Below are 22,477 nucleotides of genomic sequence, written 5' to 3'. Positions count from 1 at the left end.
TTTGTTCTGAGATTGAACAACAGGTGCATGCTTTGGTCAGCTGTGCAGCAGGAGATGGGTCAAAGGAGGTAAGTGTGTGTTTCTAATGCTCAACAGGTAGTTAAATCTCCATTAACTTTGGTAAGATGATGCAAAATCCTTATAAACTATTGATTTCTTTAAAATTTTCATAAAAAGTGTTTTATAGTATATTTGACCTTTTGTCAATCTGATTACACAAATCTTTTATATTTCACAGGTTTGTTCTGAGACCGAACAACAGGTGCATGCTTTGGTCAGCTGTGCAGCAGGAGATGGGTCAAAGGAGGTAAGTGTGTGTTTCTAATGCTCAACAGGTAGTTAAATCTCCATTAACTTTGTTAAGATGATGCAAAATCCTTATAAACTATTGATTTCTTTAACATTTTCATAAAAAGTGTTTTATAGCATAGTATATTTGACCTTTTGTCAATCTGATTACACAAATCTTTCATATTTCACAGGTTTGTTCTGAGACCGAACAACAGGTGCATGCTTTGGTCAGCTGTGCAGCAGGAGATGGGTCAAAGGAGGTAAGTGTGTGTTTCTAATGCTCAACAGGTAGTTAAATCTCCATTAACTTTGTTAAGATGATGCAAAATCCTTATAAACTATTGATTTCTTTAACATTTTCATAAAAAGTGTTTTATAGCATAGTATATTTGACCTTTTGTCAATCTGATTACACAAATCTTTCATATTTCACAGGTTTGTTCTGAGATTGAACAACAGGTGCATGCTTTGGTCAGCTGTGCAGCAGGAGACGGGTCAAAGGAGGTAAGTGTGTGTTTCTAATGCTCAACAGGTAGTTAAATCTCCATTAACTTTGGTAAGATGATGTAGAATCATTACCTTAGCATTACAGACGATTAGGACTGTGTGCTGCAATGAATTCTCACATGCCCTGATTGTTTGATCGAAGAATTCACTTGTATTATGTCATTTTCACATTAGTTGTTTTGGATACTCAAAGCATCACCATGTACTGCCGTGTTATCCAAATTGAATGTTCAGTACTCAAACCTTTTCAGATCTCAACAACGTCTGATTCTCAGCTGACATGTCATGACAACACTCAACAGGTAATGTACTTTCCATTAAAAATGAGCATTTAATAAGCATTTATTTCTTAAATGTTCTTTAGTTGGCAACAACAGTGATTTTTAATTACAAACTTAAAGAATTAAAAAAGATAGTGATAGGCTGATGATACACAGGACAACATTTTGAGCAATCTTGCCAGGCAACTTTTTTTGAACAATGTTGCTTGGGCACTTTCCCAACTGAGAATGGGTAAAAAAAAAAATTTTCAGACTTTAAATCAGTCATGGGCCCTGTGTCTCTTCTGGTTGCCCACTGATGCCAACATTAACCCAAGTTGCCCCGCAACGTTGCTCATAAAGTTGCCCCATGTATCATCAGTCATAGGAATTGTTTAATTTACAATGGTATATGGATGATGGTTCATTCTGAGCTAGCATGTGTATCATATGTTGTATGTCCCCATACTTACTGCTTTTGTCATTTTGTGGGGGATGGGTAGAAGTTCAGGGTGTGTTTTGTCAAACTGCACAATGGTTTGTGTGTCGTATGTCCCCCATACTTACTGCTTTTGTCGTAAGTCCCCATACTTACTGCTTTTGTCATGTTGTGGGGGATGGGTATAAGTTCAGTGTGTGTTTTGTCAAACTGCACCATGGTTTGTGTATCGTATGTCCCCCATACTTACTGCTTTTGTCGTATGTCCCCATACTTACTGCTTTTGTCATGTTGTGGGGGATGGGTAGAAGTTCAGTGTGTGTTTTGTCAAACTGCACCATGGTTTGTGTATCGTATGTCCCCCATACTTACTGCTTTTGTCGTATGTCCCCATACTTACTGCTTTTGTCATGTTGTGGGGGATGGGTAGAAGTTCAGTGTGTGTTTTGTCAAACTGCACCATGGTTTGTGTATCGTAAGTCCCCATACTTACTGCTTTTGTCATGTTGTGGGGGATGGGTAGAAGTTCAGTGTGTGTTTTGTCAAACTGCACCATGGTTTGTGTATCGTATGTCCCCATACTTACTGCTTTTGTCGTATGTCCCCATACTTACTGCTTTTGTCATGTTGTGGGGGATGGGTAGAAGTTCAGGGTGTGTTTTGTCAAACTGCACCATGGTTTGTGTATCGTCGTATGTCCCCATACTTACTGCTTTTGTCATGTTGTGGGGGATGGGTAGAAGTTCAGTGTGTGTTTTGTCAAACTGCACCATGGTTTGTGTATCGTATGTCCCCCATACTTACTGCTTTTGTCATGTTGTGGGGGATGGGTAGAAGTTCAGTGTGTGTTTTGTCAAACTGCACCATGGTTTGTGTATCGTATGTCCCCCATACTTACTGCTTTTGTCGTATGTCCCCATACTTACTGCTTTTGTCATGTTGTGGGGGATGGGTAGAAGTTCAGGGTGTGTTTTGTCAAACTGCACCATGGTTTGTGTATCGTCGTATGTCCCCATACTTACTGCTTTTGTCATGTTGTGGGGGATGGGTAGAAGTTCAGTGTGTGTTTTGTCAAACTGCACCATGGTTTGTGTATCGTATGTCCCCATACTTACTGCTTTTGTCATGTTGTGGGGGATGGGTAGAAGTTCAGTGTGTGTTTTGTCAAACTGCACCATGGTTTGTGTGTCGTATGTCCCCATACTTACTGCTTTTGTCATGTTGTGGGGGATGGGTAGAAGTTCAGTGTGTGTTTTGTCAAACTGCACCATGTCCCCATACTTACTGCTTTTGTCATACTACAGTGCAGTACATTTGTGATATACATTTTGTTATTTGTGAAATTAAAATAACTTGTTCAAACCTTAGCCCTATGTCTTAAAGGTGCCATATAATGAAAAACCTTGAAATTTACCTTGGCATTGTTGAATAATATGGAAAGATAAAACTGTTTCTAAATCATTTTTGCCCTTACCTAAGCCACATACCTTCTGTATAGATATCAGAGACCAATTTAAATATTGTATTAATGCATTTTATTGTGCCTTTAACACCTAACTATAGTAATACAGTATAATTTCCTCTAATCAATTATAACTTTTTTTTTTCAACAGAACTGTAAACATGTCATAATATCTACAGTAGTATCAAGCTTGAATAAATGTGATTGCTGTACTGGTCCTTATTCCGCTTTTAAGTGGGCTGGTGTGAGATGTAAGGGTAAGTATTTTGTTCAGACAATTTTAATACTTTTAAAAATGCTTTACCATTGAAACCCTAAAACTGTGTAATCTTGACGTTCTAAATGCATATTTAAATTAGCTTGAAAAAGTTAACTTTTCATTCTTTCTTTCTGTCTTGCTCAGTCTGTCTGCCTGTGTAATTGTGTAATAGATTCATATTTATATTAGTCTTCTCCTTTCTCTGTTCTCTTCCATCTTATAGCCACACTTTCAAACACACTGATCATCTATCACTGCTTTATCTATCACTTTTTAAAGCATCTTTTCTTGAATCACCTTTTATTCAAATGAAACCAACCTTGTTTATTATATGCTCAATCTAGTTTGTTCCCGCTTCTGGCATAAAACTTGCTACGAGAAAAATGTGAAGCCCAAACCTGACCCCTCAACATCTGTAAGTATGATTTATTGAATAGTCAGATATGTTTTATTTTTCAGCAATTTTCTTCCTTGGAACTAAACTTTCTGAGTATGTACAAAAGATATGTTTACTATTTCAGGATTCCGAAGTAGAATTTTCCAGTGAGAACATGTCGGATGAGGACTATGTACCTAATTCTGTCTCAGAAGGTTCAGACGTAAGCATAGCGTCTCCAGAAAAACTCTTAAACATTAAAAATACTGAAGTGTTCTGCATCAAATCTACTGCAGAAATTCAAAATGGCAGACCATGCCAAGAAAGTGTCATAGGTTCACTCCCAAAAGTTCCAGTCTGCACAGCACAGCTTGAAATGCCTAGTAGGAAAGCCATACAAGTACAAATATCGAAAGTTCACAGCGATGGCAATACTGAAAGCACTGTTGAGGATATTACAGGCACAGGGGAAGATCCATCTTTACAATCTTCAAATATATCCTCTTCAGTAAGCAAGAAGAATTACTGCTACATTTGTGGAAAACCGCAGTCAAAATTTACACGCCACTTAAAAGTACATGAGAATTCAAACGTCGATGTTGCTCGGGCTTTGGCTCTACCAAAACATTCCAAAGAGCGTCAAAAACTTCTGAACAAACTGCGGAACAAAGGAAACTATGAACACAATGCAGATGTTTTAGCGAATGGGACTGGATTGTTAAAACTACGACGTAAGCCAAAGAAAAGATATGATTCAAAAGATTACGTGCACTGTATGTATTGCCATGCAATGTTTCTCCGAAGGGATCTCTGGAGACACGTTAGAAATTGTCTTTCCAAACCAGTGGAAGATCAGGCAGAGCCAGGAAGAACTAGGGTCTTGTCTTTGGCAACAATGTCTAATGCAGCCCTCTGCCAACAAATATCAAAAGGTGTTTGGAAACTGCTAACTGTGATGAAAGACGATGACATCTCTGCTGCTGTGCGGAGTGACTTTTGTATTCTTCAGCTGGCCCAGTCATTTTACAATAAACATGGGCAAGATCCCACTAAATTTGACTATATTCGACAGAAGCTCCGGGAAGTTGGAAGACTTCTGCTGATTCTGAGAAAGGAATTTTCTGTACAGACTCTTGAAGATGCTGTGAGACCTGAAAATTTCAATGTGGTTATCCAGGCTGTCAAAAAGGTATCTGGGTTTGATGATGTAAAACACTCATTCCAGACTCCAAGCCTTGCCCTTAAGTTGGGCCACTCACTGAATAAGATATGTGACATTGTACATTGCCGAGCTCTAATGGCAGAAGATGGTGAGGGGATAAAGTCAACCCAAGCATTCAAAAAGCTGTATGATGCTAAATGGTCTGAACTCGTTTCCCACACAGCTTTGACCACCTTGAATGAGGGGCGCTTTAACAAGCCGTCTACCCTCCCTTTCACAGAGGATGTACAACTTCTTCACCAGCATCTTGAAAAGGTTGTTGATTTACGTTCTGAGAACTTGAAACAGATGCCATCAGCACAAGTCTATGGCGACCTATGCAAAGCAACTCTTGCAAAAATAATTGTGTTCAACCGGCGACGTGGAGGAGAGGTTGCAAAAATGCAACTCAAAGGTTTTCTTGAGAGGGATACAGCTCCCCTACACAAAGATGTTGCTGTTGGGCTAACAAAGTTTGAACAAAAACTTTGTACACATTTCAGTCGGGTGGAACTTAGGGGTAAAAGAGGGCGAAAAGTGGCAGTTTTGCTGTCACCAGAGATGGTTGATGCCTTAACCCTCCTCATAAGCAAAAGAAGGGAATGTGGAGTCCCTGAGGAAAACCAATTCCTGTTTGCTCGACCAAGCTGTTTGAGTTGTTATAGAGGACAAGACTGTCTGAGGATCTATGCACACGAGTGTGGTGCACAAAACCCGGAACTCCTCCGGTCGACCCAACTGCGCAAACATGTGGCAACTTTGTCGCAGGTGCTTAACCTGAAAAACCACGAGTTGGACCAAGTTGCGGACTTCTTGGGCCACGATATTCGTGTCCACAGAGAATTTTATCGACTTCCGGAGGCTACAACCCAGCTGGCCAAGATTTCAAAGTTACTCCTCGCTATGGAGAAAGATTGTCTTTCAAATCTCCACGGCAAAACCCTAGAAGAAATTGAAATTGAAGGTAATGCTACTAAAGTTGTTACAAATGACATTTTGAAGTTAACTAAGTATATTCATATCCTAAAGATAATCCCTAACGTAGATCTTAATGTAATGTTCACCAGATATTAGAGTTATCACTATGTCTTCTATTTTTACTCTAACATTAGCAATGTTAAGCTTACTTGATACTCAATTTTTTTTTTAGACAAGTTAGACTTTTCTGATTCGGAAAATAGTGAAGACAGTGATGCTGAGGAGGCGCATCCACAGACACAAACAGAAACAGGTAAAAGCACATAAACATACAAACATCAAATCAGTAAAGTCAGTGTAAGAAGTGCACCATATGATGCACCAAAACATACAGTAGTTCAGAGATGTCACAGAAGCATAATTCATATAGACCAAGCGCCGCTGCTGTTTGTTATAGTATTTTATTTTTCTATTCACAGATACTGATCCTGCCTTAGGAGGCCCATCTAAAGGTATGACAATACTAAAACTTTTTTAACTTCAAACCCACATGTGTATATATACTTTTGAAACCAAAATGACTGTTAGAAATGTTTAAAATGCAGTTTAGGTTGCTTTTGATTGCTTAAATTATAACATTGTGTAAATGATGCAAGTTTTTGGGGAGCACTTTACAGTAGGGGTACATGAATTACCATGAATTAATGCATAAATTAATGAAGAATTATGAATTACTTCATCCATTAATATCTCAATTATCAGGAACTAGCATGAGTTCAAAATCTTTTATTCATGACCTCATAGATGAAAAACACCTTAAGACATTCACTAAGATGAATACATCATCATGATTAATAGGTTATTATGCATGATCTTGATGTTTTCTTTTTCACAGAAAACAAGATTTTTAATATCCATTATGGATAAAGCTATGCTTTTGGTACATGTACTAAAACATTTTTTTTCTCAAATAAGATTACTTGAATTATTATAATAATATATACAAAAATCTGCATTGCCTCATGCATGCATACAGGTTAGAACAGTATATCAGTTACAATAATTAATGTGAGAACTAATGTTTTTCATTAATTATGATGAGTTATCAAGCACGTATACAGTATGTCTTCTTCATAGCAGCCTGCATGTAAATGGACAGACCCCCAACACTGGCCAATCACAGCACAGAGTATGTGAATTCTGTTGACATCCAAATACAGTAGTCATCATTAACTAAGCATTAATTTCTTATGACCTCATCGTGTGTGAACCCTCAAGTAAAGTGGTAACTTGGTCTTCTGGAAATACTGATAAACAGTGTGTTATTAAAGCGATAGTTCACCCAGAAATGAAAATGTGAGGTTCAACTGCTAATCCCTAGGAGTCCGTGATGTAGATGACTTTGTTTCTTCAGTAGAACTCAAAGATTTTTAACTCAAACCGCTGCAGTCTTTCAGTCATATCCCTGATAGCGCACGTATATCTAGAAGATGTCTATTTGACGTCTGCATTTACATCTGCAAGATGTATTATTTAGGTTATTTGCTCATCTGCAATACGTCTATTGGATGTCTCTTTTTAGATGTCACATAGACGTCTGTTAGATGTCTTTAAGATGTTTATAATTTAGAATGTATGTAAAACTGACATCTGAAAGAAAGTTTTTAGACAGCGGATGTTTCCAGATCAAGAGATCTTTAACAGACATCTTGCAGACTTGCGTGTGTCATCTGGGATATAATGGCAGTCAATGGGTCCCAAACATGCACAGACTAAACCAAATACATGCTCTGGCATAGTCGTATTCTATCTTGTGTATAGGTCACTTATTTGTTTATACAGTGCAGAGTGATTGTGGTCACTACAGCTAATCAGAATGGTAATTACTTGTGCTTATCCTGATTGTTGCAACCGAATTTTGTTTAGCCGTTGTATTCACAATCTCTGCACTGTGTAAACAATGAGTGACATATACAGTCTGTATTTGGATGTAAGACTACTGTATTTGGATTTACATTTACATTTAGTAATTTGAAAGGAAAAGTAGAGAGGTAGGTCTGTAGTTCTCTACAAGTGATGTGTTAAGTGTTGATTTTTTCAGCAGTTGAGTTACCAGAGCCTGCTTGAATGCAGTAGGAAAAGTGCCAGTATGGAGGGATGAGTTGATGATGTGTGTGAGAGCTGGTAGAAGTGTGTGAGATATGGCTTGTAGAAGGTGTGAGGGGATGGGGTCAAGAGGGCAGGTGGTAGGATGACTGGAGAGGAGAAGTGTAGATACTTTTTCCTCGGTTAGCGGAGAGAAGGAGGAGAGAGGGTGATTGGCTGTGGAAGGGGTCGGTCTGTGCTCCTGTGTGTGAGGAGCTGAGAACTGACTGCTGATAGTTGTTGTCTTGTTGGTGAAGAAGTTCGCAAAATCGTCAGCAGTTAAAGAGGAGGTGGGTGGTGGTGGTGGAGGAGGACAGAGGAGAGAGTTGAATGTCTTGAAGAGTGATCGTGTGTTGGAGGAGCTGTTGATCTTGTTGTGGAAGTAGGAAGATTTTGCAGCATGAACATCAACGGAAAAGGAAGAGAGGAGAGATTGATACATACTCAGGTCAGATGTGTCTTTTGATTTGCGCCATTTCCTCTCTGCTGCCCTGAGTTCGGTCCGGTGTTCACGAAGAACCTCAGACAACCAGGGGTTAGAGGGAGTAGCGCGTGCTGGCCTGGAGGAAAGAGGGCAGATATTGTCTAGAGAAGAGGTTAGAGTGGAGCAGAAGGTATCCGTTGCGGTATTAACATCCAGAGATGAGAATTGTGGGGGTGAGGGAAGAGAAAATGACACGGCAGATGAAAGATGGGCGAGAGAAAGTGAGCGCAGGTTTCGCCTGAAAGTGACTGGTGGTGGGGTTGGTGGTGCAGGGGCAGAGAGTTGTAGACTGAAAGTGATGAGGAAATGATCTGAAACATGGAGAGGTCTCACCAAGATGTTGTCTGTGATGCAGTTGCGTGTGTAAACCAGATCCAGTTGGTTGCCTGATTTGTGAGTGCCTGTGGTGATGAATGGTTTGAGATGTCAACAAATTTTGCACACTGTGCTGTGATTGGCCAGTGTTGCGCTCTGTCCATATTCCTACAGGCTACTATGAAGAAGACATGAACATGCTTGATACCTCATCTTTAATGAAAAACATGAGTTCTGACATTAATTGATATACTCTTCTAGCCTGTATGCATGCATGAGGTAATATTTATAATTTTTCTATATTCCTTTTAATAATTCAAGTAGTCTTACATGCACAAAATGTTTTTTTTGTATTTTGAATCATGTGCCATGACTATAGGTTTATCTACAATGTATAGTAAATACCTTGTTTTTTGTGAACAATGAAAACATCATGATCATGCATAATAAACATAAATCATGATGATGTACTTGTCTTAATGTCTTAGGCTATGTTCACACTTAGTGTCTTTTTTGACAAGAAAAAGTTGACAATGCCGTTTTTTTAGCAAAAAAGAAAACGCTGGCAGCGTTCGGTTACAAATAGCAGCCGAGCGCGTCTTTTGTTGCTATAACAACAGCTGCAACAGTAGCCTAGTGCTGTGTGATGCAAAAAATGTTGAGAAAGAGAAAGTTGGCTCTTGCGTTGGCTTTTGAAGTTACCGGGGAGGAGAATGTCGGTTCACAAAGACGTTTGTGGGTGCACGACATTATACGGGAAAGGAAACTGTATGGAGCTCCTTGTGCTCCGAAACAAGGACGATACGTTTATCTACCGGCACCGTCTCCATTTTTTCTTGTTGTTATGGAAACGACAGGTCTCACTACTCGCTTGTCATTGGTCAGCTGTCAAAAAGGCGCTTGACGTAGGGCGTTCTTTTCATAAAAGTTGAACTTTTTTTCAACTTAAAAAGACGCTCTGAGCTGCAGAAAAAGACGCCGGCGGTGGCGTCTAAAAAAGCGCTCAGGACTTTTTTGAAAAAACGGTTTACTCCATAGGGTTATAATGTAGAACAGACGCTGGTAGTTCGAAAAAAGACGCTAAGTGTGAACATAGCCTTAAGGTGTTTTCATCCATGAAGTCATGAATGAAAGACTTTGAGCTTGTGTTAGTTCCTGATAATTCATGAGATTCACACTTGCCATAAAGTGTTACCATGTTTTGAATATGTGTTTTTTTTTTTTTTTTTTTAGATCATTGCATGAAGGACAAATATCACAGCAGGAGGGAGGAGCATGAACAACCTGGTAAAAGCACACAATCATATAAAGAAAGAACACTGTACTAGGGAATTCTCTAGATCAATCATTTTAGCTGGTTTTATAGTAAAGGAGGATTTTTTGCTAGAGATTTACAGTTTCCACTTAAATGTGTAGAATAATTTATGAAATGTTTGAGTATGTTCCATCAGAACCTTTATTCTGAGCCATTCTATTCATACCACAGGAATGAAGAAAGCTAGGCGGCCTGTTGTGAACCCTACAGGCACCTCAGATGGTATGAGCATCTACCTCACTCAGCCAGCATATCCATTAAGGTTTGATTCAATTCATGCAGACCAAGCAATACTACTGTTTGTTATAGTGTTTTATTTGTCTATTCACAGATATTGAGACTTCCTTTGGAGGCTCATCTCAAGGTATGATGAGAATACTACTAGTATAATGAGAACTACTTATCTATATTGGCCTGTCATGATAACTTTTTGTTGGTCGATATATTGCCCCTTAAAATAATTGTGATAAGTGATATTATTGTCATTTTAAGACCATTTTATGCCAGTGAATGTAAAATAATAATATAACAGCATAATAATGCAGGAAGGCCACACACTTTCTATTAATAAACAAACATTTAATTCATAAATGATTTAGATCATCAAAAAAATCATTTTCTTACATAGAGAAAAAAGACAAATGGACGAAGAACTTTTATGGAGATTTTTCCATCTACAGATTTTTCCTTTTTTTATGTTATTGTGTTTTTTATGTAAATATAAATGGTGATGTATTGCATTGGCAAAAATTGAGATCATGTACATTTATTGTGCGATAAGTCGATATATTGATTATCGTGACAGGGTGGGATGCAGCGATTATAGATTTTGGCTGTACGATTATAGTCTGAGGAATAATCACGGTTTCACAGTTATCACAGTAATTATTATTCATTAATTCATTTCAAAACACTATTAGTTAAAACAAATAATAGTCCATTTCCTGTAATAATTTTACACTGAAAATATATAACAGAATAATGAATAAATAAATAAATAAAAATAAGAATAAAAAATAATAGTTTTTTTCTATATAAAATCTTAGCTAAATATTAGCTAAGTATTTCCCTATTAAAGAGGACAAATGTAGTTAAATGCACTTTAAGTTGTGATCAACTATATTACAAATATTTTTGGTATTTTCATTTTTTTTGGACCAGAGTAGAAACATTGAAAATAAAAAAGCTCTAACTGGCTTTTGACTTAACAATATAGCCTCCTTTTGAAAATGAATAATGCAGTACAGTGAAAATAAATAAAAAGAAACACATCTCTGGTATTGAATATTAGCAAGCTATACATATCCTTTTGGAACAAAACAAGGAGTCAAAAGCTGCAGGACCCACATACAACATGGCCCTCAAATTGCACACTTATCTTCAGTCCTTTCTGTTCATATTATAGTGCAGAAATGTAAGCATGTTCACATTCTCAGTGCTCAGTCTTGACCTCTGAACTTTAAGCTAGCGCACAGTTGGAAAAACTTTTAGTTGCAGCAGTTTTATTCCGTGCAGAAGAAACGCTGTGTTGAGAAGCCTTAACGATTAATTAACCGTGACGAATTAAAGCACGGTTAATAGTGAAATCAGTTTATCGTTGCATCCCTAGTGACAGGCCTAAATCGATATTAGGAAATAAGCAACCATGTAGTCAGGTCTTTAATTTTATTCTTTTATTTACAATTTGATATTTGATGTATGAGGAATGTAACATTGGGCCAACAGTTAAAACCAATTTTACTCTTACGGATTAGTGACCTATACAACAAGACTTGACTAAAGACAAGGGTTGGTAAGAGTGTGGCTGGTTGGGAGAAGAGGGAGAGGAGCTCTGGCCATCATAGTGTTCAACCCAGGGTTCAGGAACCTGTTTTCCTCTTTTGTAGGGAATCATGAAAATTCTGCTGAAAAAAATCTGGATGATGCTAAAAGGAAGCAGAAACAAGCCTGGTCTCCAACTGAAATTGCAGCAGTACAGAGGCATTTCCGCGACCACATAGCAAGGGGTAAACTCGCCACTAAAATTGAATGCCAGCAGTGCAAGAATGCTGAGCATCCAGCTTTGGCTACTCGCACGCTCCAAAACATTAGGGATTTTGTCAGGAATCGCGGCTTAACCCTAAAAAAGAAACAGTCTCATTAGGTGTTTTTGTTTTTTACTTTTTGTTTATATGTAAGCAGAATATTCTTCTGCTGTTAAAGTTTGTTCATGGATTCAGTATGCTTTCAGCAATGTTTAGTTTAGCTGTTATGCTTAGGAACAGTTAAAATATTTAAGTTGTTCTCTTTACACTTACAGTAAGAGCGTTTGTTTTTTCATTACACACAGTACACACAGGATGTTTCTTGATACACAAAATGATCTTGTGATGTAAAATATTAAGGGCAACTACAGTAATTTTGCTGTAAACAAGAACAAAATAAACTTTGCTCTTTGTTCACAGAATGTGCATACTGTTATGTCTGCACCGCTTGTTTGAATGTTGTTTCTTCGCTTAAATATGATCACCCACTCTGGGTTTTTCTGCAAACAACCGGCTAGATTTACATTATGTGTATAGATAGATAGACAGACAGACAGACAGACAGACAGACAGACAGACAGACAGACAGACAGACAATCCCTTATGTCACTCCCAAATAGTACATCCTTGAATACACACTATAAAAGGTAAGGTAGCATATTTACAGCACTATACAAAAATATTTTACATACTTGCACAATGCGTGCACCATGTTCTGAGTCTGATCATTGGTCCTCAAATATCAGGTATGTCCCTTTAATACACAGTACTATTGTGTATGTGTTAAACCATTAGTCCTCATATATCAGATATGTCCCTTTAATACACAGTCTTTACTATTGTGTATGTGTTAAGCCATTAGTCCTCATATATCAGGTATGTCCCTTTAATACACAGTCTTTACTATTGTGTATGTGTTAAGCCATTAGTCCTCATATATCAGGTATGTCCCTTTAATACACAGTCTTTACTATTGTGTATGTGTTAAGCCATTAGTCCTTATATATCAGGTATGTCCCTTTAATACACAGTCTTTACTATTGTGTATGTGTTAAACCATTAGTCCTCATATATCAGGTATGTCCCTTTAATACACAGTCTTTACTATTGTGTATGTGTTAAGCCATTAGTCCTCATATATCAGATATGTCCCTTTAATACACAGTCTTTACTATTGTGTATGTGTTAAGCCATTAGTCCTCATATATCAGGTATGTCCCTTTAATACACAGTCTTTACTATTGTGTATGTGTTAAGCCATTAGTCCTCATATATCAGGTATGTCCCTTTAATACACAGTCTTTACTATTGTGTATGTGTTAAGCCATTAGTCCTCATATATCAGGTATGTCCCTTTAATACACAGTCTTTACTATTGTGTATGTGTTAAGCCATTAGTCCTCATATATCAGGTATGTCCCTTTAATACACTCAAATGACACTTTTGTGTGTTGTATATCTAGTGTCCTCAGAAATCACTTTAGTCCTTATAATAACGTTTTGTGTCATAGGTGGGGCTTGTGTATCAAATTATAAATTGTCCTCATAATTGTGTATATTTTCAGGTTGTTACATTATAGATTGTGTTTTGTGTAAACAAACTCTAAAGTGAAATCTGTGTTGTATGGGTCAAAATAGATTTTTTGATCTTCACCACATCTCTGTACAGCAAGTGGAAAGGGGTGTCCCCCTAATACACCAACACACCTGTTTGGGCTGCAGTGTCCTGGTAATTCACAAAAACCAGTATGTGTGTGTGTGTGTGTGTGTGTGTGTGCGTGTGTGTGTGTGAGTGAGTGAGAGTGAGAGAGAGGCGCGGGCGCGATCGAGACTGCTTCTACTACAGTAGCATACACCGTAGGCACCGCATCAGCTACCAGTCTCACTCGGGTTTTAAATCCCATTTTATAACTCATGAGATATCCAACCGCGTAGTCCTTCTCAGTGAAATGGGCACTGCAAGTACTGGATACCGAAGCAGCACTGAAGTCAGCGCGTTTGGTCCGAACAAAGTTGACCCAAAGTTGGGCACAGAACACAGACCTGATTTTTGGGAAAAAGTGGACTCTGTGACCGGTTTTAACGGTGTTTTTGCACCCAGCACAAACGTAGTAGTTCACCATCGTGAAAATACGCCTGCGTATTCTAACTACCTAACTAACTAACTAAATAAATAAATAAATGTCCTAATCACTAATTCTCTCGCTCTATCACTCGTACAATTATCAGCACAACTCAGCGAGCTGGGGAGACGTCTCCCTCGTATGACGTTAAGAGATTCGTTTGGGGGGAGGAGCAGTTTTAGGTGAGCAGTGAAAATAACAAACTTTTTTATCTTATATTCTGCCTTTAGGTATCGAAAAACATACAAAACAATACATCAAGTCAAACGTGTATTTCCCCTAACTATTTTTGTGTTAATCATAATTACAAATTTAACCTGACATACACACTTTAAGACAATATAAATATAAGTTCACACACTTAGTCCTAGCCTATCACTTGAAGCAAAAATTCACCCTCATGTCCTTTTAAATGTCTGTGTTAAAAGAGCATGTTCGGCCGTTTAGTGAAGCTGATTGCTGTATAGCCTTCATCCAACTTAGGCATGGGGTCTTCCTTCATTTTTAATTTGTAGCTATTGTTTGAATAGTAATTTAGTAAATTTTATTGTGATAAAATATTCAATATCTCTACTCTCCATAGTTACATCAGCGGTAGCAGTTCAAACTAATATCACGTAAATTGTGTCTCGTCGATGATTGGTCGAATCAAACCTCCTCTGCCATGTTACTTTTCTCAACACTCCTAATCGCTGAAAGTGAAATACTCGATGGTGATTGGCTAATTTTTTACTACGGGAGGCTCTAGTCTCCAGCTGTGGATTTGCCTCCCCCTCCCGTCCTCTTTCTCTATCCCCTCAGATAGGGTTGTAAAATCATATAGACCTGTTTCTGTAAATTATTTACATGCATCACAAACACATATAGATCTTATGTGCTCATGCAAAACAACAATCCTCCAGAGTGTAAAACTGTATAGTATATTACTAGTTGTAGTGTCCATGGTTGTAGTTTCTGTTGTTGTAGTTTCATCTGTGGTTGTCTCTGGTGTGACAGTAGTAGTGATAGTGTTTATATTGCGTGAATCTGACATAAATTATTAATATTAAACAAAAAGCGTGTACATATATTTACCTGCACAGTAAGCCAAATGGCAGGTAGTTGGGCTCACAAACTCATAGACATAATAATCTCCTGGACAGGCTTTGACTTTAATGGGATTGGATTGGAAATAGCAGCAGTCATTCCCCCAGTGACCGCAGACATCTCGAGTGACCACTCCATCCTCAACTGTTGGATGTCCTCCGTTCAGCCACAGTGGAGCGTGAGTGCCACAACTATACTCATCAACACATGTGTCTGGCATCTGAACGCTCTGACCCTGAATGAAGAGACGGTACCAGCCGTTCCAGCTGACCCAAGTGTCACACATTATTTGTGAGGAATGTTGATTGTTGGTGTCTCTCCATGAATCATTCAGGATATTGTAGTTGTAGCACGGGTCAACAGGGGGAGCTGTTGTTATGGAAATATAACAAATATACATTTTGCTGAATTAATAAATGAATGTTGTTGTATGTATCCGTCATGAAATAGTTATCTGCACATCACTCTTTACTTAAGTACACACCTCCTCTCATTTAGCTGACAAAACAAGTGTTAAAAACAGCCAAATTGAGTCACAAAGATTAGAAGCAACTTGAGCTCAAGAAGGCAATGCTTTCAAAACACGCTTTGACGCTTATTTGCTAAATATATTTATACGTATATTCAAGTGGTGATCTACACATAGACTGATTGAAAATCAGATTTTGATTGTTCTTTTAGATTTAAAACATTTTTAAGAACTGACACTCTCTCTCCAGTCAAAAACAAAACATAAAGTGAAACTAATCTGCAAAAATATCTTGTTCCTATATCTCTGCTTTTGATTTCATTTCATGGCTTAATACACTTTGCATGTATAATTTTGGTCGTGTATTTCTCAAACTAGTGTAGATAGCCAGGGGATCTAAAAATCACCAAAAACCATAGTAAGTAATAATGAGACAAAGAACGACACTACACTATAAAATTTAATGAATGTATAAAAGGTCATCAAATTACACTCTTATTCTTTTATATTTTTGTGTGTGTATAGAGTAATGCCCTGTATCTGATGGTTGGAGTATGTGAACATTGGTTATAAACTTAGTTTGAGAAACACTGGTGGTTTAGTTTTCACTATTAACAAAGTTTCAGTTCTTCACTTTATCTAAAATTGCATTCTATGTTCACATTTTAATATATAGAGTCTGAATTGAATACTCATTTGTAAGCTCTATTGCTTCTTCCTAATGTGTTTTTTGCTGAAATGATTATGAATTTTCTTAATGTGATAAACGGGAACATTTCAAGAGATCCTGTTTAATAAAAACACGTCCAAAAAAGATGCTCAATAGAGTTTATAAAAGAAGCAAGACAATACTTTACCAGTGGTTGTGATTGGGTGAGTGATGGATTCTATGGATGGGATCGTCTCTGTTGTTGTAGACGCTGATGAGTTGGACTGACTTGAGGATTCTGGTATTAGGAACATTATAAATCAACTTCAATAATTATTAAACAAAATCCAGAAAAGAAAATTATTGAAGATCATAGGAGTAAGTGCTCACCAACACAGTAAGCTCCACATGACATTGGCTTGACAAACTCATAAACATAGTAATCTCCTGGACAGGCTTTGACTCTTATAGGGTGGGATTTGTAAGTACAGGAGGCATCCCATGAGACACAGACCTGACGGGTGACCACTCCATCTTCCAGCTGTGGGTGCGAGCCGTTGAGCCACAGTGGTTCATAAGTGCCACACATGCCTCGATTTACATATGATTCTGGCATCTGAGCTTTTTCACCATTGAAGAACATCCTGTACCAGCCATTCCAGTCCACATTATAATCACACATGCCATAGTAGTTATAGTTATTATAGTAAGAGTTGTCTGTGGATCTCCAAGGCTCATCCAAACTGGTATAGTTGTAGCAGGGGTCGACACTTGGGGTGGAGAAAGGCACTATTAAGGAATAAGTAGAAAGAGAGCATTATATGTTGAAGATTAAATATATTCAAGATGATAATATGAATACAAACCAATACAAATCATGATAAGTTACGTCAAATGTAAAGATGAATGAGTATACCTGCACAATATACAGGATCTGGGATTGAGAGAGTTGGTCTGGTAAATTTGTAGATATAATAATTTCCAGGACAAGCTTTGACTTGGATTGGGTCGGATCTGTAGCGATTGCACTGATCATCACGGGAGCCGTAAACTTCACGAGTAACAACTCCATCTTCTAGCCGAGGATGAGAGCCATCAAGCCACAGAGAAATATAACCTCCACATGACATAGAATAAAAACACCACTCAGGCATCTGAGCACTTGATCCATCAATGAAGAGTCGATACCAGCCGTCCCATTCTACACGAGTGTCATCATGATCAGATATGATTCCATAACTAGACCAGTAATTGAGTGTGCTTCTCCAGTAGTTGTTGAGTGTGTTGTAGTTATTACACGGGTCATAATCTGTGTTAATGAGAGATGATTAGAACAAAACAAGTTATATTTCCATGAGAAACTATAGAAAATATAGATCATTTTTTATAATACTCAAATATTTGTTCATATATATTATTTGCAGCTTACTCGAAGTAATGCTGGATCCAGTGAATATATCTGGACTTATAGTGGAGGCCGCCTGTGAAATTGTGTTCACATCTAAAAAGAAGGAAATTCATGTAAATGACAGAAATCATTTAAAAAGTTTTGAAATTCTTAAATAAATGAGAAAGGCACAGTACCTGTGCAGTATCCTGAACACCACCAGTATGCTGGATTCACAAGTTCATAGACATAGTAATTGCCTGGACACGCTTTCACTCTGATGGGGGTTGTCCCGTATCCACAGCAGCCTCCCCAATAATAACTACCACAGATGTCCCTGATCACCACTCCATCCTCTATCTGAGGGTGAGGATCATTGAGCCACAGACTGATGTATGTGTTACAGCTGTATGAACTAACACAGGTCTCTGACATCCGGATGTCCATTCCATAGTAGAAAAGCCGATACCAGCCATTCCAGGAGAAACGTTCATCACAAATGTAATCTCCACTTTCATTGTTGGCTCTCCAGGGACGATCCAGAGACTCATAGTTGTAGCAGGGATCACTGCTGATGCTTTGGAAAGCAACTGTCATGGAGATTTCAAAAGTATTATTAAATATATTGCCTATACTGTATATACAAGAGTATTACATCCTAAAACCCATTATGACAGTTAATTACATAATTTTGAACAATTATATTCTAACCAACTGTGTACTTTCAGGCTCAAAATGAGGTAAATATACAGTAGCTGACAGCAGCTTGAAGAACCAGACAGAGCAACATTGGCAAACATTTGCTAAAGGCTATGCAAATAAGACTTTTCTGACAAAGACTTGACTTCAATAAGAGGACTGTGGAGTAATATTATACGATGTGTTCATAAACAGTATACATATTAATTATTAAGTAAATGGCTGCTCAATCACTTCCATCTCAGATAGGGGTGATTATTAATTATCAGGGCTGTCTGATTGGAAACGAATTTGAAGGGGAACGGCAGAGCTTCACAAACGTGCTCTGTGGGGGCCCATTGGGCAATAATTTTATTATTTTATTTTCCAAACTGTGATTCAGGAAGATTTTATTAATTTTTAGGGCTGTCTGATTGGAAGAGATTTTGAAGGGGAACGGGAGAGCTTCACTCCGACGAGGCGAGTGAAGATTATCTATACTACGGAGAGTGTTTTTTAAAAGAGTGTTTTTCTGTTTGTTTAAAACAGCAAAAGTGAAACGTGCTCTGTGGGGGCCCAGTGGGGCAATACTGGTGTGGTACACCACCCCAGCAGATGACGTCCCTGGATCGTAGGTCCAGTGGCACCGCAAACCTGCTCAATCACTTCCATCTCAGATAGGGTTTTAATTATTCTTATTTCTTTTGATTATTTAAATTTTTTCTATGTAAAGCACTTTGAATTACCACTGCTTAGCTTTGCATTTACTGAATGAGCACTGTGCCACTGTTCGTCCGACTGTTTGCACTGTATTTTATTTTCTAAACTGTTTTAATTATTCTTATTTCTTTTATTATCTACTGTATGTAACTATTTTAATTTCTTCTATGTAAAGCACTTTGAATTACCACTGTATATGAAATGTGCTATATAAATAAACTTGTCTTGCCTTGCCTTGCCTAAAGTGTGATTTGAGGAATTTTGTAAAAAGATATAGTTGCTATTGATCTGTAACATAACCTAATATACAGAATGGATAATGGACTGCAAACCACTGATTCTAACTAGTTAAAACATGCTTATTTTTATAAAACAAAAGATGATGTTAAATTAGCAAACAGATAGAGCTCATTATAGTTAATTAAATAATCATAACAAATATCCCAAAGAAAAGGGTTAATATTGTACCTGCACAGTACATCGGCTGGGGAGCTGATATGATGGGTTTGACCAATTCATAGACGTAATAATCTCCTGGACAGGCTTTGACTCGGATGGATGAGGAACTGTAGTCGCCGCACTGAGTGGAATACCCCCCCCACCACCATAAATTAGTTCCCAGGACTTCACAGGTCACCACTCCATCCTCAAGTGTTGGGTGAGAGCTGTTGAGATGCAGTGCAGTTTGACCGCCACATCCAGCATTACTCACACACCACTCAGACATCTGGGCACTTTCTCCATTCAGATACAGCCGATACCAGCCACTCCATTCAACAAGAGTGTCATCATATCCATAGTACTGATATGGGCTTTGCCGTATGTCTCTCCAGGATTCATCAAGAGTGTTATAATTATAGCATGGGTCAGAGATTGTAGTTGTAGGTTCTGAGAGAATAAAGAAAAAAACACTCATTCACTGAGGTGGCAAAAACAAGAGTTCCGGTAAACATCTAACATCTGTCTGTATGAAAGAGAAGCTATTGGGATTATAAAATTGGGATTTATTAGATAAACTGACTAAACCTACAACAAGTGTATCCTTTATACCCTTCTCTCACAAATTTAATGTCATATATATATCGTTTAAAATGTCTTCTCTAAATGATTTATTTGATACTAAACTATTAAGTGCTAACATAAAGTTTGAACATAATTACTCTATCTGGTCTAACATCTTCTGTCCACTGTAATGCAACCATTATTGCAACTAATATATTACAAAAAATAATAAATTAATTGATAATCTTTTGAATATGCTTATTTTAAATTCTGGAAAATATATTCCAACCAGTCACCCCAGATTATGGTATTCCGAAATATTTGTCTTGTACGTATTTTTCTATATATACTGTACACTATTGTTTTCATGTATTTCTTTATTCTTATTTAGATTTACCTCTACCTTTGCCATAGGAAACAACCATGGTGGGATTCTTCCTGTTACAGGTCCTAACACTAAGGCCCCGTTTACACGCACTGGTTATTTATAAAAACGGCCGTTTGTGCCCTTCGTTTACACGCAAACGGAGAATTCTGAAAACGATTCTTTCTAAAAACTCCGGCCAGAGTGGAGATTTTGGAAAACTAAGTTTGCACGTTTGCATGTAAACTGAGAAAAACAGAGTTTTAGGCAGCCGACATCACAGTATGTGACTATTTTCGGGATTCTGATTGGCTAACGTGGGCTTGAGCTTCTCGTTACACTGCCACCTACAGGTTTGGCATGCTCTAGACGGCATCTACACGGGTTCGTGTAACGAACACTTTTCTGAAAACTGACAGGTGTGCACGATGTTATTTTTTGAAAACGGAGAGGGTAAAATGTCTGTTTATGAAAATAGCCGTCCATGTGTAAACGTAGCCTATATTTCACCTTTTATTATCCATCCAAAACCCCTTCCTGTATTTATTTTATATTCCCAACAGTCTTCTAGTACTCTTTTAGTTTGATGTTTTTGTATTCTGCTTTCCAATCTACTCCAATATGTCAGGGATATCTTGCTTATTCTTATATCTAGTGGCAGTTCTTCTGTTGCTGTCATTAAGGCATTATTTGCAGTATGTCGAAGTGCTCCGGTACATACTCTTAAAGCTTTAGCCTGTATTATATCTGAAAATTTTACTGATTTTACTGAAAATGTTGTACATATATATATATATTAATCACTGTTTTTTTTATCTGCACCCCATCCACATCCCGATACAGCCCTCATCATTTATAACTTTTTTTGCTTTTATTTTCTATCATATTTGTATGTGTTCTCCATGTGTATTTGCTAACAAAACAAAAATGAGTTTAAAACCACAACCAAGTGAATCCCTAAGCTAAATGCCTGTGGTGAACAACAGTTACACATGACCTGCTAAACGTGAGCTGTGATATGATTTAGAGAGGTCAGAAACTATTTTAGATGTTGATAAATAAACCAATTTGTGGTGTGAATGTATGCATTATCTCCCTGCTTATTAGTGCCATTGTCACTCAGGGCCCCAACCATTGAGGTACCCGACGTCCGGACCTCTGTCATTTTTCTGTGTAGTTTATATAATGAAGGTTGTGATTGTGAAATAATTACCTAATATTAACTCTAATGTTGTGCGGGTGACAATGATTCGCACATCGCGTTCGTGAGACACAACGATAACCGACCTTCTCACCTGAGCTGCTTCAGCACTCAAACACAGAGTGACCAGATGAGATGACCAATCAAATCACAGTTGGCGGGCTTTATGTTCACAGAAGCGCGAGCACGAATAACTTAATGGACATACAGTGCGAGATAAGAGGCAAAAAAGCTGTTTTAAGATAGAAGTTTTAAAGGTCCCATGACATGAAATTTTCCCCAAAAACTTTCTGAGGTTTTTTAACATTAATATGAGTTCCCCTAGCCTGTATATGGTCCCCAAGTTTCTAGAAATTTCAATCGGTGTAAATCAAGCTTTTGCTATTTGAAAAAAGCTTCTCTGCCTTTGAAAAAGTTTGAGCGAGCGAAGCATAATAATTGCTCAATAATTGGATGTACAAATGAACACTGAATCCTTTTTTTAGTTCCTTCATCCAAGCCCCAGAAGAACCAGTGGATTCATTTCATTTTCTCTGGAAATGTTTTTAGAGTAACCGTCTTCTACGCGTGACTTTATATTACGCAATGATTTTCACTCGCCTCTAGATGTCCCTCTCAATAGCACAGCAATACATTACAATTATTTATTTTATATATTTACCAGTTAATACTTTGCAACTGCAAAATAAAAAAATCACATTATTCCACAATATTCAACACGATTTTACTGAAAAATAATTATATTTTATTTGAAAAGAATATAAATTTGACGGCCCCCTGCTGACCCAGTGCCCTGGGCAAG

The 22,477-nt window shown here is 37.7% G+C and overlaps 2 protein-coding genes and 1 long non-coding RNA gene across 6 annotated transcripts in view; 2 read left to right on the top strand and 1 right to left on the bottom strand.

Moving 5' to 3' along the window:
- LOC306989047 (IgGFc-binding protein-like) overlaps positions 1-20,535 on the bottom strand; it is a gene marked incomplete at its 5' end in the record, with an annotated part of 75,238 nt that extends 54,703 nt beyond the window's left edge. The window contains 7 exons of the mRNA XM_079594366.1: positions 16,532-16,621; positions 16,714-17,112; positions 17,240-17,632; positions 17,753-17,824; positions 17,908-18,300; positions 19,577-19,996; positions 20,514-20,535. Coding sequence (XP_079450492.1) covers positions 16,532-16,621; positions 16,714-17,112; positions 17,240-17,632; positions 17,753-17,824; positions 17,908-18,300; positions 19,577-19,996; positions 20,514-20,535 — 1,789 coding nt within the window. The remainder of the gene's footprint in view (positions 1-16,531; positions 16,622-16,713; positions 17,113-17,239; positions 17,633-17,752; positions 17,825-17,907; positions 18,301-19,576; positions 19,997-20,513) is intronic.
- LOC306989721 lies at positions 725-3,632 on the top strand. Its single transcript, XR_013795701.1, has 4 exons — positions 725-795; positions 1,050-1,100; positions 3,111-3,216; positions 3,563-3,632. It is a non-coding gene; the product is annotated as an uncharacterized lncRNA (long non-coding RNA).
- On the top strand, positions 4,532-12,418 carry LOC306989713 (uncharacterized protein). Of its 4 annotated transcripts, XM_079595641.1 has the most exons (7): positions 4,532-5,759; positions 5,946-6,026; positions 6,193-6,225; positions 9,891-9,944; positions 10,144-10,194; positions 10,304-10,336; positions 11,859-12,418. In XM_079595641.1, the coding sequence occupies exons 1-7, from the start codon at positions 4,550-4,552 to the stop codon at positions 12,113-12,115; spliced, it is 1,719 nt and encodes a 572-aa protein (XP_079451767.1). In that variant the 5' UTR covers positions 4,532-4,549; the 3' UTR covers positions 12,116-12,418. The 4 variants fall into 4 exon arrangements, with proteins under 4 accessions (XP_079451767.1, XP_079451769.1, XP_079451768.1 ...); XM_079595643.1 differs by lacking the exon at positions 9,891-9,944; XM_079595642.1 differs by lacking the exon at positions 10,304-10,336.
- Positions 20,536-22,477: the final 1,942 nt, after the last annotated feature.

The sequence above is a fragment of the Phoxinus phoxinus genome (genome assembly GCF_949152265.1).
Source record: "Phoxinus phoxinus genome assembly, chromosome: 21".
NCBI classification, from domain to species: domain Eukaryota; kingdom Metazoa; phylum Chordata; class Actinopteri; order Cypriniformes; family Leuciscidae; genus Phoxinus; species Phoxinus phoxinus.
This window is presented reverse-complemented; position numbering and strand designations above follow the sequence as displayed.

Bases quoted from the DNA above. Each gene is read 5' to 3' on its own strand.
- LOC306989713 (XM_079595641.1), top strand. From the start codon at position 4,550: ATGAAAGACGATGACATCTCTGCTGCTGTGCGGAGTGACTTTTGTATT. The intron at 9,945-10,143 runs GTAAAAGCACAC...TTCATACCACAG, and splicing joins GGAGGAGCATGAACAACCTG to GAATGAAGAAAGCTAGGCGG. The intron at 10,337-11,858 runs GTATGATGAGAA...CCTCTTTTGTAG, and splicing joins CTTTGGAGGCTCATCTCAAG to GGAATCATGAAAATTCTGCT.